This window comes from Cornus florida, unplaced genomic scaffold (assembly GCF_030987335.1).
Source record: "Cornus florida cultivar Cherokee Brave unplaced genomic scaffold, ASM3098733v1 CherokeeBrave_3.0.0_Hap2_Chr11, whole genome shotgun sequence".
Classification (NCBI taxonomy): domain Eukaryota; kingdom Viridiplantae; phylum Streptophyta; class Magnoliopsida; order Cornales; family Cornaceae; genus Cornus; species Cornus florida.
In genome coordinates, this window is record NW_026775581.1 from 78,173,665 (window position 1) to 78,193,550 (window position 19,886).

General features: G+C 33.7%; 2 protein-coding genes across 2 annotated transcripts; one reads left to right on the top strand and one right to left on the bottom strand.

Moving 5' to 3' along the window:
- Positions 1 to 3,490: 3,490 nt before the first annotated feature.
- On the bottom strand, positions 3,491 to 5,033 carry LOC132281352 (uncharacterized protein At1g05835-like). Its single transcript, XM_059783066.1, has 2 exons — positions 4,979 to 5,033; positions 3,491 to 3,804 (listed from the first exon to the last, which is right to left on the bottom strand). Exons 1-2 carry the CDS (start codon positions 5,031 to 5,033, stop codon positions 3,491 to 3,493), a joined length of 369 nt encoding a protein of 122 aa, XP_059639049.1.
- A 6,553-nt stretch (positions 5,034 to 11,586) lies between these two features.
- LOC132285280 (heparanase-like protein 3) lies at positions 11,587 to 16,119 on the top strand. The gene is made up of 9 exons (XM_059787447.1): positions 11,587 to 11,976; positions 13,007 to 13,043; positions 13,147 to 13,330; positions 13,433 to 13,581; positions 14,514 to 14,744; positions 14,833 to 15,022; positions 15,120 to 15,245; positions 15,358 to 15,457; positions 15,605 to 16,119. Exons 1-9 carry the CDS (start codon positions 11,656 to 11,658, stop codon positions 15,977 to 15,979), a joined length of 1,713 nt encoding a protein of 570 aa, XP_059643430.1. The 5' UTR covers positions 11,587 to 11,655; the 3' UTR covers positions 15,980 to 16,119.
- Positions 16,120 to 19,886: the final 3,767 nt, after the last annotated feature.

The following is a 19,886-nucleotide window of genomic DNA, read 5'->3' on the forward strand; positions in this document are numbered from 1 at the left end:
ATCTACCTTTAGACCCATCCCGTCTATGTGAGCATCAACCTTTAGACCCATCCCGTCTATGCGAGCATCAACCTTTAGACCCATCTCGTCTATGCGAGCATCAACCTTTAGACCCATCCCGTCTATGCGAGCTCCCAAATGGGTCTCACGACTTTCCATTCCCTGCATAATAGCTTCAAGCATTTGCATAATAGAAGTGATTCTGCCACATTAGATCCGCCTGGGCCGATCAACTGGTTCTCCTCTTCATTTTCCTCAACTAATTGAACTTGCTCTACCATTAGCAACTGATCAGCCACTGGTGGTTGGTAGTATTCTGGCCAACTCTGCTGCTGATTTTGAGCTAAACTTTCCTGCCGATATCGGCAAGGCTGGTTGATTTCTATATGTGGCTGATTTACTGACGAGTGCGATTGATGATAATCTGGCAAGCCATATGTCTGATTAGTTATCGGTTGCCCCCCATATACCGAAAGTGGCTGATATACATGAGCAACCGGCTGATTTACCACACGCTGATAATCGACTGCTGGAACATGCCGATTATCGGCTGCTGGAACATGCCGATAATCAGCGGCTATTGGCATCTGTCAATAATCGGCTTCTGTTGGAACATGCCGATAATCAGTTGTTGTTGGCATCTGCCGATAATCGGCTTCTGTTGGAACATGCCAATAATCAGTTGTTGTTAGCGTCTACCGATAATCGGCTTCTGTTGAAACATGCCGATAATCAGTTATTGGAACATGCCGATAATCAGCGGCTGTAACTTGCTGATAATCATCTAGCCGACCATATATCTGATTAGAATATTGGTACATCAGCTAAGAAGCCGACTGCATATTTTTTATTATAAATCACTTACCTAGTGAGGTCCCACCGGGCGTGCAAAAAATGTTGACACTAAAATCAGCTAGCTAGAACCGATCTCAAATTGATGTAGTGCGGGCGTGCCAGAACCAAATATATGGTTCAAGTGTGATTTGTCAACTTACAGTTTCTTTTGGAAGGTTGACTTTCAGGCGATTACAGGAGGAAGAAAACAAATATACTCCTTAATGAGTTCTAATTGCCTTAGTTAAAAGGACTTTATAGTGAATAATTTATAGTAAATAATGAGAGAATAGAAAGGGGAGAGAAATAGATATAGAAAGTGATATGAAGAAGAGATAGAGAGACAGAGATATAGGGGAAAAAATAGAACGAGACTGAAATAGATAGAGAGAGATAGAGATAGCAAGGATGCTATTTGGGGAAAGTGCTTGAGAAAGCAAACAAATAAATATAATAATTCTGAGGGTGCTGGACCTCTATCTCAGCATGCCTCTTTGATTATTCATAGAATAAAACATAGAAACAAACTCCTGTATGCAAGTGCTTTACTTGAATTACAACTCTATTACAACTAGCTATAAATTCAAAATAAACTAATCATATAGATAAACCAACTAACTACAAGTTTAAAATAAATTAATCCTAAAGATAAACATAAATATTTAACTTACATCAACTAAAAGATAAATACTAAAATTATAATCCCTATCTATTAAATAATTCAAATGCTTCAATCTCCTTTGCATTTGAATGTAGCTTCTGTAACCTTTTCCACGTGTCAATTTATATCCAAATTGGTTGCCATGTAATTAATACAAAATTTACCAAAAAGGGTGTCAACAAATTTGCCTCAAGTTTGGAAACCTCCTTGGTAGGGAATGGAGCTTTATACTGTGGTTATGCAACTTTTAATTCGACGATCAGGGGAGGTTTTCAATGTTTCTACGGGAACCATTGGGTGCTTGTTTGATAAGGTTTATACCCTCTTCCTAAATGCTACTAAGGATGCGGTGGTGCACTTTTTTGCCGCTTTTATTTGGGTGTGGTTGTTTCCCTTGTGGAAGCTATGGTTTGAAAGTACTGTGTTCATTGTTGCTCCTATCAAGCTATCCATTGCTGATTTCAAATGTGTTATACTGGTTTCTTGTTGTCTGGCTAGTATCCTTGCATTTGCACAGGATGGATGCTGTACTGTTGGGTTTACGATGGTGGATCCCAGGGTTATGATGTTACTGCTTGTGCGTGAGTTAGTCACCTGGTAAGTGACTCTGTCAAAGGCAATTATGCCGTGGTTAGTGGTGCTTGTGTTTGCAAGACAAGATATATTTGTCAGGTGCATATGTGTTCACGTGGTCCTTGTTCTCCGCCTTTGTTGGCTCTTTGGCAGTCTCCTTGGATAGTTGGTTTACAATTTGGGTTTGCCTTTTTATCTTCTATGGAGGGCAATGCTTAGTTGTCATTTTGTTATGGTTCCACATGGTTTTGTGGCTCTTTTGTTTTGTTGGGCTGTTCAATTGTTCGCTTTAGTTAGGGTTTTTGTGTTATTGTTCTGTTTCTTGTAGATGTCATAGGGCATTTCTTTTACCAGGAATATATATATATTCCTGGTAAAAGAGGGGAGAGGATTAAATTTTAGGGTATTCGGTAATTTAAAATAGGATTTTTTTGGGTAGTTAAGTCATTTTTCACATAAAATAAAGTCAACACAAAGTTAAAAGGGTAGCATAGTAATTGTACACCTAAAATGTACTTTGGCGTCACTACAAGTCGCAGAATTTACTTTTTCAAATATGATTGAAAGTCAAAACAAAAATATTTATCCATGTAACATTAAACTCTGAAGGGGTGTGAGTATAATTTAAGTGTTTGGGTTTTTGATTAGATACAAATATATTTCACTGAGAAAGGGCAAATTGTTGCTAATGAGAGATATAAAGAGAGCAACTTGTGTGAAGGGTAATTTTATACTTTTATATTTGTCATATTTCATTGTTGGCATGAGAATTCTAACGGAAGGGAAAGTTTTAACAAAACACAAATAAAATTGGAACGCATTATAATGTAATTCTCATAATTTAATTTTGGTACGCGTCAACTCTACAGGTATGGTTTAATGGTAAAAACTTTCATTTCACATTCTCAAAACAAGGTCGAAAATCTGAACCTCCTTAGAATTATTTCTCGGTAATTGTTGAGTAAAAATTATTTGAATGAATATTAATACGTTTAGTCAATTTTCAATTACATATGTATGCAACGGAAGCTCATATTGTTGTGTAATTGACCCTAGTTTTGATAGCTTGTTTTTTTTCTTATCATACTAACTTTTAAATTGCCATTCTCACACTTGACAACCCGGACTTTGACAAAAGCCTCACACCCAAGTTCCATAACTTTTGGTATCATGATTCCCCTACCCCCAAGAGGAAAAGGTCCTTCCCTTTTGGTCCGATTGTGAGCGAGGAGGAATTCGAACTCCATGATTTATAGCCATGTGCTCTAACATCAATAATGCATCAAACAGTGATATATATATATATATACACACACACACATCCCAAAATAATTCAAACCTATTAATTAATTTATTAAAAAGCTAACATTACTCAATATGTGTATATTGAGCTAGCAATATTTCATAAAATGGATCCATCGATCAACTGCACATATCTACTGATGACAAAGGAAGGAAAAAAAAGGGGTCCCCAGCATAGTTGAAGCTGACGTTGTCAAAAGGTGCCACTGGTTCGCCATTTTTTACAAGACATCGACCATCAGCACTTGGTAAAAAGAGTGAAGGGTCAACATTTTCAACGCTCTGAAATCCCTTGCATCTTAAAAATATATTTTTCTGAGCACAATTGCAGTTATTGATCACTTTCACTCCCCATTCTGGTTTACCACTTACTTCTTTCCCTGTTCGTACTGTACTTATTTGGATCTTATCGTTCACCTTACATGCGCATAGTCCTGCAATATTTTACACAATTAATTAGGACATAAAATTTTTAACAATAGGTAATATATATATATATATATATATATATATATATACACTCCGTATATCCCAAATTAAATATACACGTAATATTACCAATTTAATCTTCAGCACCACTATTGACATAGTTGGTAATTCATTCACAAGTAATATAATAAAAAAATATTAAAAATCAATCATCTTAAAAAGTTAGATTCCCAAAAAGAAATGTTTAATTTAGAACAGATAAGTATATATAACACTTAAAGAAACACTTAAAAAAAATATTAAAAATTAATCATTTATAAAAAGTTAGATTCCCGAAAAGGGATGTTAATTTGGGACATGAGTAAATTTTTTTTTTTCCCTAATTAGTACTCACATACATGTCTCTACTGAGGTATCGCTAGGCCACTAGTCTGATAAATATAACACTTAAAGAAAAAGTTTAGCTTAAAATAGCGACCGTGTCAAAAATTAATTGGACATATTTTTTAAAGTTTAACAAAAATTATAAATAATTTTGTAAATTAAAAAAATTCAGTCCTTAATAGACCCGTCCCTACTTAAAATAGAATAAAATTTTAAGTGATAGTAATTTCACACTTAAAATTAAAAATAATTTAATGAAATACTCAATTCACAGTTAGAAATTTAAATTTATAGATTAAAAATTCAATTCTTAATATTTAGTTTTATCAAATAACATCCTAGTCAACTTGGAGACAAGAACAGCCCTTTAAATTTCACATACAATCATACATAGTCATTAGCCCAAAATTCAAATGGTATATATTTGTGGGTGTGTGCTTTTTCTTGAACATTCGAAAAAATAATATAAAAAAAATTATTCATGTAAAAAAATGTGATTGTGATCGTTTTTGCTATCCCAGCGTAGGCGGAAATGCTTACGGAAAAAAAAAAAAAATTATATATATATATATATCTGTGTGTGTGTGTGTGTGTGTGTGTGATGGCCTCTTAGCCCCTGGTTTTTTGTTTTTTTTTTTGTTGAAAAAAATTATAATTTTCTAATTGATACATCTTCTTAAACTCAGTCTTGGGTTATAGTAATAAACATGCCCAAAAAAATGAATATGCTGTGTGTGTTTGTGTGTGTGGGGAGAGAGAGTTCATAGTCTAGTCATTTGGGTAAAAATGTCTTACCCTTGTTAATGAGGCTCAAAAGAAGAATTGCGATGAAAAACTTGAGGACTGCCATTGAAGAAAAATGTCAACAGATTTCTTCTTCAATTGGGACTCTGAATTCACTTCTCCTAGGTGTTACTTCCTGGAAAATAAGGCAATCTCTTATATAATATAATGTGTGTGAATGAAATAAATGCTAAATGCTAAATTTTTAGAGCAAAATATAGTTTTGAACTTATAAAATCCTCAATTAATTCTACTTACCAAATATATATATAACAAGAAAAAAAGAGAGGTATTGTTGCAGGGATAAAAAAACGTTAAAGGAAGACTTAAAAGCACTGATTGACCTTATATTAATTTTCATTCATTTATAGATTCTAAGTATTAATTTATTTTTTCATAATTTTGATTTGCCAGGAATGTCAAAGATGCTTTGTTATTATAGAAAAATCAATCAATGTTTTTTTTTTTTTCTTTTTTTATATATATATTTTACCTAATTAAGAGTTGGCTTATGCGTCCAATCCTTAAGTTGTTTGGTAACTTTGGTCCACGGTTAATATCACAAAAACTTCATTACAATCATAATTAATCGGGCTGCAAACGGATCTCATTATATTAAATAATGACGAGGACTTATAATTTTTGGTAGATTGCCCTCAATTATGTGATACATTTCAATCAAAACACTCGGCTAATTAAGAAAAGTGAACCAAATAATAAGATATTATGACAAATTTTGAACATAAATTTTGATTGGACTCAACAATGTAACATTCTAATAAGAAATCATTATGCCCATTTATTAAATTTTTAATGATATATGATTTTATTCCTTTTATATTTTTAAATTTTATTTATTTTACAAGTGACAATTTTATGCTCGTTAACACTATTTAATGAGACATATCTCTTGAAATTAGTAGTATGAAGTTTTTCTCAGTGTTCTTAATTTATCAATCCTCTCAAACTCTATATATTTCAATATTTTTATTAGATAATGAAGATTTTTATCAATCGATTTATTTTTTAAGTAATGATATTAGGTTCATTCATTAAGTTTATTTGTCAAAGTGAAATAATTAAAGTTATTAATTATATGAAGTGAGACCCCATATTTTAAACCATTAATAGCCTAAATTGATTCGATTTGTCAAGTAAGCCTAACAAGTACGTCTAAATATCATTTTCTTATACTTTTTTTTTTTTAAAAAAAAAAAAAAAAACATTAATAGGCTAAATTGATTTTCTTTGTCACCTAAGCCTAACAAGTATGTCTGAATATTATTTTCTTATTTTTTTCAAAAAAAAAAACAAAACATTATTGGTTAGATGCATATTGAATAATTAATATGGTTGAAAAATGCGGACTGGGGGGAAGAAAAAATAAATAGAGAGATGATAAGAATAGAAATTAGGAGTGGAGTGAGTGGAATGAAAAGTTTTAAAATGAATCCCTAAAATTATTTTCCGCCACTATTAAATCTCTACCATAAGTCGAAGTCTAATAATATAAAGAAATAATTTGTGTAGAAAGTCGAACAATATAAAGAAATAATATTTTAGGGCCTTAATAAAGGAAAAAAAAAAAAGAAGGAAGTCTAATAATATAAGAAAATAATAATTTTGGGGTTTTACCATTAGTTGAGGTCTAATAATATAAGAATTTTTTTTTTTAAGAAAATCTAATAATATAAGGAGATAATATATATATATATATATATATATAATGGTATGTACAATGGAAGGCCAGAGGCCCAAAGAAGTGGGACTTTGAGCCCTTACAGACTTACAGGACCAAATAACACCTTTTTTGTCCATTTCAGTGGGCCAGAAAGAAAGGACCCCAATTTGAAGGGAAGTTCAAATATTCAAACAATGTCCATATTATTTCTCTCATTTTATGTACCTGGTGGCTTGGTGCTTTATAAAATACCTCAAATTTATTATATAATTTTCTTAGATTCTATTGTTGAAAAAATTACAATTTTCTTTAACTTAATTTTAATATGACTAATTTATCTCCCCAAGTAAAACATTCCGAGTCCACCCCATCTCCCACATGACGCTCCACCAATAGGATTCGTCTCCACATCCATCCTTCCCCATTTGCTTCTTCTCTATCTCTGCGTGCGTGCCTAACTGCCCGTACACATGTCGGAATCGGTCTGGTCTTCATCAATTCTAAATATTGGATCGAACCGAATTGAACAATACCTTACTTTTTTATATCATTTATGCCGGAGCTTTTTCGTATATGATTAGTTCAACTCGATTTAGTTTTATTGTAGGTTTATTTTGCTTTGATGAATTATATGTAGTTGTCTATTACATCAGGTCAATATTATAATAATCACAACGAATAATTTCTTATTAACAAGAGAATCAGTTATTACCTCGAAAGCGTAGACAGAAAATGTTCCAATAAAATCGACACGGTTACAAGTGTTCTGAGGTTTGAAATTTATATTTTTTATTAATTTTGATTGAACAACTGTACAACACAGCATATACACATACTTTTCAAACGCTTATAACATTTGACTTCAGTATTTGCTTATCCAGACACAGAGATGCAACCTGTCTTGGGTAAGCTAAGTATGATTCAAACCTCCCTTGGTTGGCTTGGACCTAAATGGTGTCAAGTCCAAGAAGACAAATCTTTACAAATAGGTTCTATATTTATTAACTAATTAAATTTGCATGTAGACTTGAAAAACTGTAACAGATTGTGAATGCATCATCCAGAATTATTTCGTCCAAAGGTCAAAGGCAGAGAGGTTCACACTCGGTGCAGTTTTGTGTCCATTTTGACCCACCAAAGTCCCATTCCCAATTAAAAATGGCCAACAATCACTAATCACCAGCCATTGCTTGGGATATACATTATTATTATTTTTTTGTTCCAAATTAAAGAAAGACAGATAATTTTTTTTCAGAATTTTTGTTAGTGGTCAAATTGACTTCCGAATTAGTTGATTTTTGGTAGTTATCTTTATACAGTTCATTCTTGAACTTTAATAACTTCTGCTTCGTTAATAAATTATTCTATTTTAATTTTCTAAATGCGTATAAGAATTGTATAAACTGTGGTTTGGATATTGGTTCAGTAATAACAATTAACAAATCATGCCCCCATTAATTTAGTTTGGTTCACCAACAGGCAATGGCTCAGCGGTATCAGTTTCTTATTTCTCAAAAAGAAATCAGGGAAGAGACGTGTGTAGGCTCTCTTTGTTTGAATGTAAAATATTTTTAATTTTTTTTTTATTTTCTAATTTTTTATTGTCGTAAAATATTTACGAAGAAAAAATTATTAAAATTTAACAAAAATAATTTACGTATCAATTTTCGATAATTATTTTACATGTCTCATTCGATGAACTCGTTCTTAACCTCGATATAGGCCTTTACCAAACATCGAAAAAATAAAAATAAAAATATATATATTTTACGTCGAAATAAATAGAGTCAAAATGAAAATATTTTGTGAATCTTTAAGCAATTAGGCATAAGAATCTTTTAAATCTAAATATTAGCTAATACTGAATTATTATTAAAGCATCTAAAATTAGGTGATTGGGTCTCAAAAATCAAACCAAAATTTGAGTGCAAATTCATTGACTCATTGCCCCATCACACAAATTAGGTGACCTATATTGATACTGAAACTTTCAAGTTTCAACCATCTAATTTCAAATTTTCTTCACTACTCCCCATATATAACAAGTTTTATGCACATGGGATGATCACAAATTTCAAGAGATTAGAGAGAGAGAGAGAGCAACTTTTATCACCTTTTTCCTTCAACATCCTTAAAATTTTTAACCTTTTTAACCTATGCATTTAGTATTCATAATTATTTATTTACCAAAAAAAATATTAATTTAACGATTTTTTTTATTTTCATCTAACAAGGAGGAAAGGGAGTCGAATCAAGCTTCCACACGACTCAAAAGAGTGCCTGTACCAATTAAGTTACCCAAGTTACCCCATTTAGTATTCATAATGTACTATGTCCAAATATATACATATATATGGCATTTTCTCAAAACAATTTTTTTTTTTTTTTTTTCAAACTTTAACATATATTATTATATTGTGCAGAGTTTAAATAAAATAAAATACAAGGACTTGGCCAACCATATACATCCATTAAAGAAAATATAAAATTAGAACATAACTAACCTTACCTCATAAGAGATTTTCTGTTGTCTTATTCAGTCAAATAGATACTATTACATTATGGCCTTTCAAGGTGATAACTAAATGATAGAAACAACCAAACTAATTATAATGGTGATGCTGATAATATGCCTCAATACATATATATATATATAAGTCAAGCAAAATAAGTTAAACTAAGATACAGACTACATTAAGATGATCATGACACACGAGAAAGACCTCCCTGGCCTCAAAAAGTGACTTGTATGAAGGGTTTGTTAGAAGTGCTTTTCTTCATTTAGCAATGTGTTTGGTGGAATTGTTTGTCCTTATTTGTTTGACATATTATAGTTTTGTGAGCAGGTACAAATCGTGAGATATATACGAATCATGCAATACTTTAATAAATCATTGAGATTAATTTATTTTTTTGGTTATATAGCCTTTGGTTGCTCATCTAAACCTTATATTAATCTCAATAATGTCATCAATTATTTGATTCAATTTTATATTTTTAGATAACTAAAAACCATATAACATTTTGGAAATTTGTTCTTTGTCAGTTCTTTGAAAATTATTCTATGAAACTTAATTCGAAAAAGCATAATTTTGATTGATGGTATTTTATAAATTAATTTTCTTTTTTAATTCTTGAAAATTTCAAATTAATTATTCAATGGCCTATTTGGATAAAAAAAAAAAAAAAAAGGGAAAGATTATCCAGTGGAATCCCTGCACCTTCCAGTGGGACCATATTGACAATAGAACCAGTCACCAACCCAATTGGATTGGATCACAGCAACCACTCAATGTCAGAGGTACTTTTTCTTGACCTAAGATCTGACAGTCCTTTTTTCCAATAGTTGTTGTTAAGGTTAACCAATATTGTACTTAATTTGTTCATCCATAAACCTCTGCAAAGTTTCGTTAATACACACTGACCTATTTTTTTTTTTTTTTTTCAAATTACACTTACCTTTTTTAAGATTTGTATCTGAATAACATATACTCTCCTTCTTTAATGGTCAACATAATTAACGACAAAAAACATTGATGTCAACAATTTCATAACTTTCAAATTCCAATTCTATAATTGGAATACATGTTTATTGCAATATGATACAATATATATAAGATCAGAAACATAATTACCGGCAATCTGAAAGGGGATATCAGTGTAATTTGAAAAACAAAAGAGAAAGTAAATATGTATTAATGGAACGTTAGATACAATAAGTGTAATTTATCCTATCTTACAATACAAAAAGAATTTTGCTACTAAACAAGGCAGCTTTCTCAATGAAACATCCTTCTTTATGCACTTGCCTAATTTTATATATCCCTCTTTAAATATATTTACATAACCTTAGCATTATTTTCTTCTTCTATTTTCTAAGTCCATCAGATTATTAAAATATTAATGAAAAAGGCAGGTTGCAACTATTGAAATGTGATTTGGTTTTCTAGTCTTCAACTCTGTATCTTCCTGGTACTTGGTCTGAGTCTCAGGAACTCCCAAGTCCCAATAATTGTGTAATGGTAGAGGTTTTATTTGGGCAGGTTGAAAATTAAGCTCAGACTTAATTTAGAATAATTTCAGATCTTCAATGCTCATTGCTCAGTTTAACCCAACTTGCCTCTTCAACTAGAATCATCTGGTGGTGGTTAGGAAAAAAAAGTAAAGAAAAATAACAAAAATATTCAGGTTAGAATTCAATTACTTATCCAAACTTCCACAAATTATTTTTTAAAAATAAATAAATAGGAAGTTTCCCATCATAAAAAATATAGAAGAGTGAAACAGAGAAAGATTGACTAAAAAAATTAATAAAAATAAAAAATAAAACACAGTTCTAATAATTTTTGTAGTATTGTGTATTGTGTTCAAAGATATATATATATATATAGGCATCCTTATTTATTATTGTGTACAAAATTAAGTTATAATTTAAGTTACGCTCAAATTACTATATTTGAGCTGGATATTAGTTGTCCAACACCCGAAATTTTCTTCTCTGAATAGCTTCAAATAACCTCTTGTTGGGAATGCACCCACCATGAGTGTTGCGATAGTTATTTGTTAAGGTTAATGTAATTTTTCGTTAGAAATTTAAGTCATACTCGAGACCAAGCTTGGGAAAATTTAATTTGGATTTGAAATACCAGCCTAATTTGTATAGAAATTCTTTAAAAAGTGAAAAACTCTTATTGCTAAACATGTGAACGGTAGGAGTAGGAACAGACGAGATGATATCACGTGAACCTCACATTAAATATATTGTATTTCAGAAAAGGAGGAGAGAATTTCCAATTGGTGGAAACTTGAGTAATGGATTTTTAATTTACCCCAAGCAAAACCCATGGTACAATATTTGTTTTGTATAGGAGAAAAAGCCAAAAATGCCCTGTTTAAATATATGGTTGCTTCCTAAACAACAAAAACATTGTATGACGTTTTCATATTCTCTCCTCTGTTAAAGTCAGTCTCTCTCTCACACACACACAAACACACACACAGATTCTCAATGTATATATATATATATATACCATTCATGCATTCCCATAGCTTCCTTAGAGTAAGGGAGATTCAACAAAATATAATGATTTATAAAATGGGCTCTCTGTATAATCTTCTATGGTTATCTTTATGGCTTCATTTGGCCAGCCATAGCTTAAAAACTGTGGTTTCACAGGGAAGCACTGTTGAAGGCACTGTGTATATAAATGGAACAGTCTCAATTGGTATGATAGATGAAGACTTCATTTGTGCAACTTTGGATTGGTGGCCTCCTGACAAATGTGACTATGGAACATGTAGTTGGGGCAGAGCTTCTCTTCTCAATCTGGTTAGCTTTTTCTCCTCGTCTTCTTCCACTTTATATATATTCTAATCAAGTTTTGTATCAAATATGATTTGCTTTTGGGTGCCATTATCTCTGTTTGGTTGCCAAGAAAAATTTGTGAAATTGCCGGACTTATTTTCCTTGAACAGTCCTTCAATTAAACATATAATGAAGTTTTGTATCAGATATGATTTGCTGAGGTCAGTTGAGCTTTCCCTCTGTTGTAAATACCAAAACAAATACCAGGAATTCATGTCTTTTTGGGTGCCATTATATGTTTAATTGAAAGTACTTGAGGGTGCTATTAATTACCTCTGTTTGGTTGCCAAGAAAATTTGTGAAATTCCTAGATTTATTTTCCTTGAACAATCTGTCAATTAAATATAATTAATTAATACTTGAGGGAGTCTTAATTACCTCTGTTTGGTTGCCAAGAAAATTTGTGAAATTCCTAGATTTGTGTTTCTTGAACTATCTTCTTGTGAACAGAGAGCAGCATTATCTGAACAATTAAATAAAAGTACTTTAGTATATCCATGGCACATATAATTTCGAGTTAATGTACTTTCCCAAGGAACTTCCATTTTTCTTTTTTTGCAAGTTGCATATATAATGTATTACTCTAGGTTATTTTAACAAGAAGAGCTAATATAAGATTCAATTTTTTGTGGGGATGAACCTCGATTTCTTCAAAAATACAGTTTTCACCACAATTGATGTTCAAACAGGACATGTAATTATTGAATGTCTGCCTCTAATTCTAACCAAAAATAAATAAATAAAGGACAAGGAAGAAAGTCTTTCCCATCCTTGATCTTTCACAGTTTTATAAATAAATTTCCGTATCTGTCGTTAGCAATTAATGTCACTCTTCTATTTATTATTTTTTTTTTTTCGGTTGAAAATGTCACTCTTCTGTTGTTTTCTTTCTTTGCAATGTTTTTAGCATGATTTTGAGGCTGATAGTTGATATGAACACAAGGATGACTCCTAAGCATATCATATCTCCTTACTCTAATTATTTTTTTTGTAGGATATTAGCAACCCAATTTTATTACAGGCAATCCAAGGTACATAAACCTTTCTTAAATCCTAGAAAGGCTTTATATATATATATATATATATATCTTCTCTAAAAGACCACATTACAACTAAACTTTGAGTGTGTTGCAGCTTTTTCTCCCTTGAAAATAAGATTAGGAGGTACTTTGCAAGATAAAGTAATATACCAAAGCAGGGGTGATCAACAACCATGTACTCAGTTTGTTAAAAATAGTGCACTGAGGTTTGGCTTCACTAATGGTTGCTTACCCATGTCCCGGTGGGACGAACTGAACATTTTCTTCAAAAAGGCCGGGTAAAACTATATCTTTAGTACTAAGATTATTCGTATCGATGCATTTATATTTTCCTAGTAGTTAGTTCTAAATCTATTTTTGCTTGTACTTTTGATATACAGAGCTAAGATCATATTTGGATTGAATGCGTTATACGGCAGAACAATTGGTTCGGATAATTCTGTTGTGGGAGCTTGGAATTCCAGCAATGCAGAATCTCTTATAAGATATACTGTCAATTCGGGCTATACCATCCACGGCTGGGAGCTTGGTAAGAAACTCACTTACTATGATTGATGCCGGCAAAAAAGATTCAGATTTTTACTGTTCTTTTTTTTACTACTAAAATTGACAGAGCTGTAAAAACCAAGTACATTTAACTTTGAAGAGAGAATTTATCTGATTTAGCAGTACTTTTCTCCTCAAGTATCAATTCAGCAATGAAATTAAATTGACACTAAATATGATAACTGATGTGGAAGCTTGATTGCAACAAGAGAAGCTAACAGAAGATTTTTGGTCTTGATTCATATATTGCGTTGAGGTATAACCTAAGTCACATAATTCTTTTAAATGGGTGTCGCTCTCACGCTCCACAGCTCTCGTACACTCTTGCTCCCAATTCCACTATGTGTGACTTAGATTTTACCGTTTTCGCGTTCCTGCTCTCGCATTAACTCCCACACTCACTCTGTGTGACTTAGGGTAGAACATTTTGTTGAACTTTTGATTGATTGGACCTCATACTACTCATAGGCCTTTTTATGTAAAATGGAAGGTGACAGAAAACCTAATATCTCAATCCAACAAGTAAAACAGATCTGTGAAGTATTCTTACCGCAATGGACATTTGAAATAGCAACTAACTTGTTCAACTTTCTATTCAATCTGTCTTTGCACCTTTCTACTAGAATATAAAGAACCCTAGTCATTTTGTAGAATTGGCCCTATGGTGCAGCTCAATTAAGACATGCTTCTGTTGAGGTATGCAGGGTCTGACCCAAAGATTATACTTTCTTTTGCTTAAGCCAGAGGTTCTAGACAACCTTTTTTTTTTTTTCAAAAAAAATAAATAAATAAAATCTCATATATTTCATTTTAGATTTTTTTTTCCCTGTAAAAATGTGTTTTTGCCGCATTGTCTATTATTTTCTGCTTCAGATATATCTTAATTTTTTATGCAAAATTTGTATGGTTTGTCAGGAAATGAATTGAGTGGAAGTGGAATTGGAGCAAGTATTACAGCTGCTCAATACACATCAGACATTACCTCTCTCCAAAAACTGGTGCAGAATGTGTACACAGGGTTTCAGGTTAAGCCTCTAGTCCTTGGACCAGGAGGGTTCTTTGATGCTACTTGGTTCACTGAATTTGTAGATAAAACACCCAACTCTCTTCAAGTGGTTACACACCACATTTATAACCTTGGTCCAGGTATATTCACAAATGAAAAAAAAAGCACTTTCCTCTACTTTCCGTTGATTATTTAACCGAAAAACACTTCTCTTTTTCTCATACATAGGTGTTGACGATCACTTAGTAGAAAAAATACTCGATCCAACCTATCTTGATGGTGGATGTCAGCCCTTCAGAAGCCTTCATAACATTTTAAAGAATTCTGGGAGTTCGACGACAGCATGGGTTGGTGAAGCTGGAGGAGCTTATAACAGCGGCCATAATCTTGTCAGTAACGCGTTTGCTTTTAGCTTTTGGTGAGTTAGCTATGATTTGCCTCAACACCCTTCTTTGTTTCTGATTAGTTTTTGGATATTCCGTGAAGGAGTAACGGTATTTATTTTAACCAAACAGGTACTTGGATCAGCTTGGAATGGCAGCCTCTTATGATACCAAAACATATTGTAGACAAACACTGATAGGAGGAAACTATGGCCTACTCAACACTACTACCTTTCTTCCAAATCCTGATTACTACAGGTTGTTCTCGACATCCATGTTGTTAATTCTATTTCCAAACATTTTGAACCTTAATTTGTATGAAAATATACTTCTATGCCCTTTTGATGTTCTTATTGATCTTATTACGCAGTGCTTTGCTTTGGCACCGTTTGATGGGAAGAAACGTTCTATCAACCAACTTCACGGGGACTAATAAATTACGTGCTTACGCTCACTGTTCAAAACCATCTGTGAGTGGAATCAACATTCAAATCCACAATTCTTGCACACACAAACACACACACACACACACACATAACATGCTTTTGTTTGTATGTATCCTTTTTGTAATTTTATTATTGTATACTTGCCTAATTGATTGGCTTTATATATTGCAGCAAGGAATCACATTGCTTTTGATCAATCTAGATGGTAATACTATAGTTCAAGCTGGTGTTTCAATTGCAAATGCTACAACAAATCATGCATCAGGAATGCCACAAATACACCTAGGTCAAAGAACAAAGTTTGCTCGGATACCTCGATATGCTAAAATCAGTGGAAATACAAGAGAAGAATACCATTTAACATCAAAAGATAAGAATCTGCACAGCCAAACAGTGCTCCTAAATGGGAAGATACTCACTGTAAATTCTTCTGGGATTATCCCTTCCTTGGAACCTATATACACAAACCTGTTTGACCCAATAACCGTTGCTCCTTTCTCTATTGTATTCATTCATATTCCTATTCATGTTCCTGCCTGTAATTAGAAGTTTGCATATAATTATTAGATTTGGACTTTTTTTTTTTTTTTGGCAATTTTTTGAGTTTCTTAAAGAAAAAAGTGTTTGAAGACTTTCATTGGTCACTCTGCAAGAAGTGCAATATATTTTAATTTTGTCTTCAAATTATAAATCTCAATTAATTCCCAACATGTCTTGCTCTTAGATTTGACATCTCTTTGGATTCATTATTGTTACTGTGATTTTACAATCTTTAATTGAAATACTACAAGTGCATAGACTAATGAAGCCTGCACTGATATATCATTTGCAGTTTCATTTAATTTCCTCTTGTAGGAGTGCTTTTTGTTTGTGCCACCACTTATTCTATACTGCAATAAAGCTACATTGGAATTGAAGTTTTATTAGTCCTTCAAACAGGTTGTTTACAATGCCACAAGAAAATAATTAACAATGCTAATATAAATCATTTTAAACTAGAAAGAGATTGAATAACTATAAGTGAAGGTAAAGGTTGTGTACATTTGATTCTGACCTTACCAGAGTGCACTCAGCTAACTCTTTTTAATTGCAATGGCATTGGTTAAGTCCTCGCCCTCGACGTGGTACGTAACTTGACATAGACGGATGAGAGGCAACAAAGCCAACCTCTTCATCTTCACCTTCACCCAAAGGATGAGAAGGCTTGGGCACCAGTAAACTTTAAGCAGGTAAAGACGATTGCATCCGTCCATTCGATAGGAAAATGAAAACAATCATCGATAGGAAAAGGAAGTCATTGTAGGCGCGCGTCCAGGAAAGGATGCATCAATATTAAGTTTGAATCTTTCACTAGCCTGCTGAATCCAATTTTGAGCATTGGTGTTGCTTTCCGGAATTCATTCTTCCCTTCTACTATTAAATTTAAAATTTAGAATGGAATGAATATAAATTGAATATAAAACTTATTCCATAAATAGTAAAGCTAGTTATAATTTTAAAATAGCAATTATATTGCAATACTGTTGATTAAGTATCTGGCATCCACGTAGTAGTAACTTGACATAGACGGGTGAGTGGCAACTAAATCAAACTCTCCTTCTCCACCCGAAGGCCTCTTAGACACTGTAAACTTTAAGCAGGTAACGACGAATGCATCCCCGTCCCCTCCTTTCGATCCTTTTATTATCTGATGTTCATCCCATAACAGACAAAACTTTGTGCCATCGTTTAGATGGAGCAAAATAGCTGTTGGATAAAAACCATAATAGTTAGGATCGGGGAGGAAATCCTCTAAGCCCATCAGTTTTTTTGGTTCGGCTTCGGGTTTGTTGACATTGAAACAGAGAATGGACCCCTTTGCGAGCATGAAAGCTTCTCTGAAGCGATCTGAAACCGGAGATTGGCAGCTGTTATAGGAATACAAGATGTCATCTACAAAAACAAGAGTTTGGCACCGATAGGGACCAAATTCATTTGCATAGAGACTCCATGATTGATCATCAGAATCATATTTAAACAGCCTCTTTGTTGTGTGGCCGCTAAAAGTTTGCACGAAAAGATCCAATGCTCCTCCTCCGCTAGGTCGAGGTCGAATCAGACACGCATCTGTACGATGCTCTATCAGATAATCATCGGGCATGCCGAAAAAGCTTCTCTCCACATTGCCTCCTTTTCAGAGGGATCAAAAACTTGATATAATTAGGATAAAGTACACTAACACTCCCTTATGTTTGTTAAAAGGACGCAAAGACACCCCCTTATTATATTTGACAGCCAAACAGAGCCTAAAAATATGTGAAAAGTCTAATTTGCCCTACATTATTTGATTAATTTTAATAATAAAATATCAAAAATAATTAAATGACCTAATTGCCCTTCTCCTTCTCTCTCTATACACCGATATAACAAATATATATATATATATATATATATATATATATATTACTCGCAACCGTGAAATTGTCCGGCAAGGCTCTACTAGGCGATGATGAACCCACCCATGGTGGAGTCGTGGAGGTGATTTGCTTAGCGGTGATGAACCCAACCACGGTGGAGATGCTCTGCTCGGCTGCGGCAAAAATTATTACGTGTGTGTGTGTGTGTGTGTATATATATATAATATATATACATAAATTTGTTGCAATGTCCAAATACCAAATACTGTCTCGATCGACAACCAGATCCACAACCAGAGAGCAGAGAGTTCACGGCGACGCAAGGATTAGGTCGGTGTGGAACGGCGGTGAATAGCTCGGCCGTGGATGGTTCCGTTATGGAGATGGCGGCATGGGCCGGCGAGCAAGGAGGCTTCGGACGATGGTGTGACACTCAGCCGCGATGGGGTGGTTCGCGACGTGATGGCAGCGGTGAGATCGGCCGATGGAGGGCTCAGTCGTGATGGTCTGACAGGCGATGGAAGGGTTAGCTGTGGAGAGGTCGGTCGGTGAGGGGAACAACCGACAAGCTTGAAATTGAATCTGCAGTACTTATAATGGTTATGCTCGGCAGTGAAGTGACGGCAGCGGCGATGAGCTGCGGCAGACAGGTTCGATTGTGAGCTTGCAGCCTCAGATGATGGCGGCCGGCGGGACTGAACGGCGGGACGGTGATGGGCTCGGTACGGCTGTGGAGAAGTTGGCTGACTAGGCCGTGAATGACTCGCGGCGGTGAGGTTACGGCTTCGCTCAGATAGGCGAGGTCGACTGAGATGGAGCGACGGCAACGGTGGGCGACGGGCTGTGGAGAGGAGTTTGATATATATAAAGCTGCAAAAATTATTATTATTATTATTATTATTAGTATATATATATATATATATTTTTTTTTTTTTGTTGAATCAAAAATTATTATATTACTTCAAAAAAAAATTCATGTGTTTAAGACAAAGATGGGAGAAGGAAGAAGGAATGATTGGTTTGTGAGTAAAGGTTAGAAATGTAATTTCAACCTTCAAATTGGTTAATGTAAAGGTTAAAGGGCAAAAATGTCAATTTATTACCACTGTGGTGTCTTTGGTATCTGTATCAAACTCGAGGGGGTGCCTTTGTTCCAAAATAGGCTAAGTTTCATCTGGGTGTCCTTTTGGCAAACCTCAGATGGTGTTAGTGTACTTTACCCATATAATTATTATGATGAGACGGAGACTGAGATGGATCACCGCTATCCGGATCAGTCATCGATGGCGTCATCCAAGGATAATAGAAACCGTTAGGAATCCAAGGTAATAGAGTCAAGATTGTTAAAATTGGGATTCTACGCAGAATTGTTTTGGTCTCCGTAGAATCGGAATTGTAGAATCGGATCATGAATCGTAAGATTCTACCAAATTGTGAAAAAACAATTGAAACTAACTTTTTAAACAATTAGACCTGTAAAATGTAACAAAAATAAGGCCAAAACACACAACCAAATATATCTAACCCCAACATAGCCTACTAAGGAATAAAATTTGACATTTAAGAGATATTTTATTGCCCCGTGAATAAGTAAAACGACTTCCCCCAAATTTTTTTACCCTCCCCCAAATTATGCACAATTAAAATTACACTTAAAAAAATTATATAGATAAATAAAAAATAAAAAACCTCATTCACATTTCTATTATGAAGCATTTTATTATTAGGGGAGCAAAAAATATATAGATAAATAAAAAACCTCAAACACAGTTGCACAAACATTTACTTCTTACACCCAATCAGCTAAAGGCCCAATAATTTCTTTTTTATTTGGAAAAATATGGACGGCAACCCCGAGCACTGCCTCCACAAACGAAGATGAGCAATAAAGAAGAAGGGAGCAGCGACGAAGAAGAGGGGATCAGCGACACGAGCGGCGACCAGAAGGGAGTGATCAGCGACCTACGAGCAGCGACCGACGAAAACCAACGACTGGCGATCAGCGACGAAGACTAGCGACCAGTTTTACCGGCGAGCGAGCAAGGACGAAGGTACCA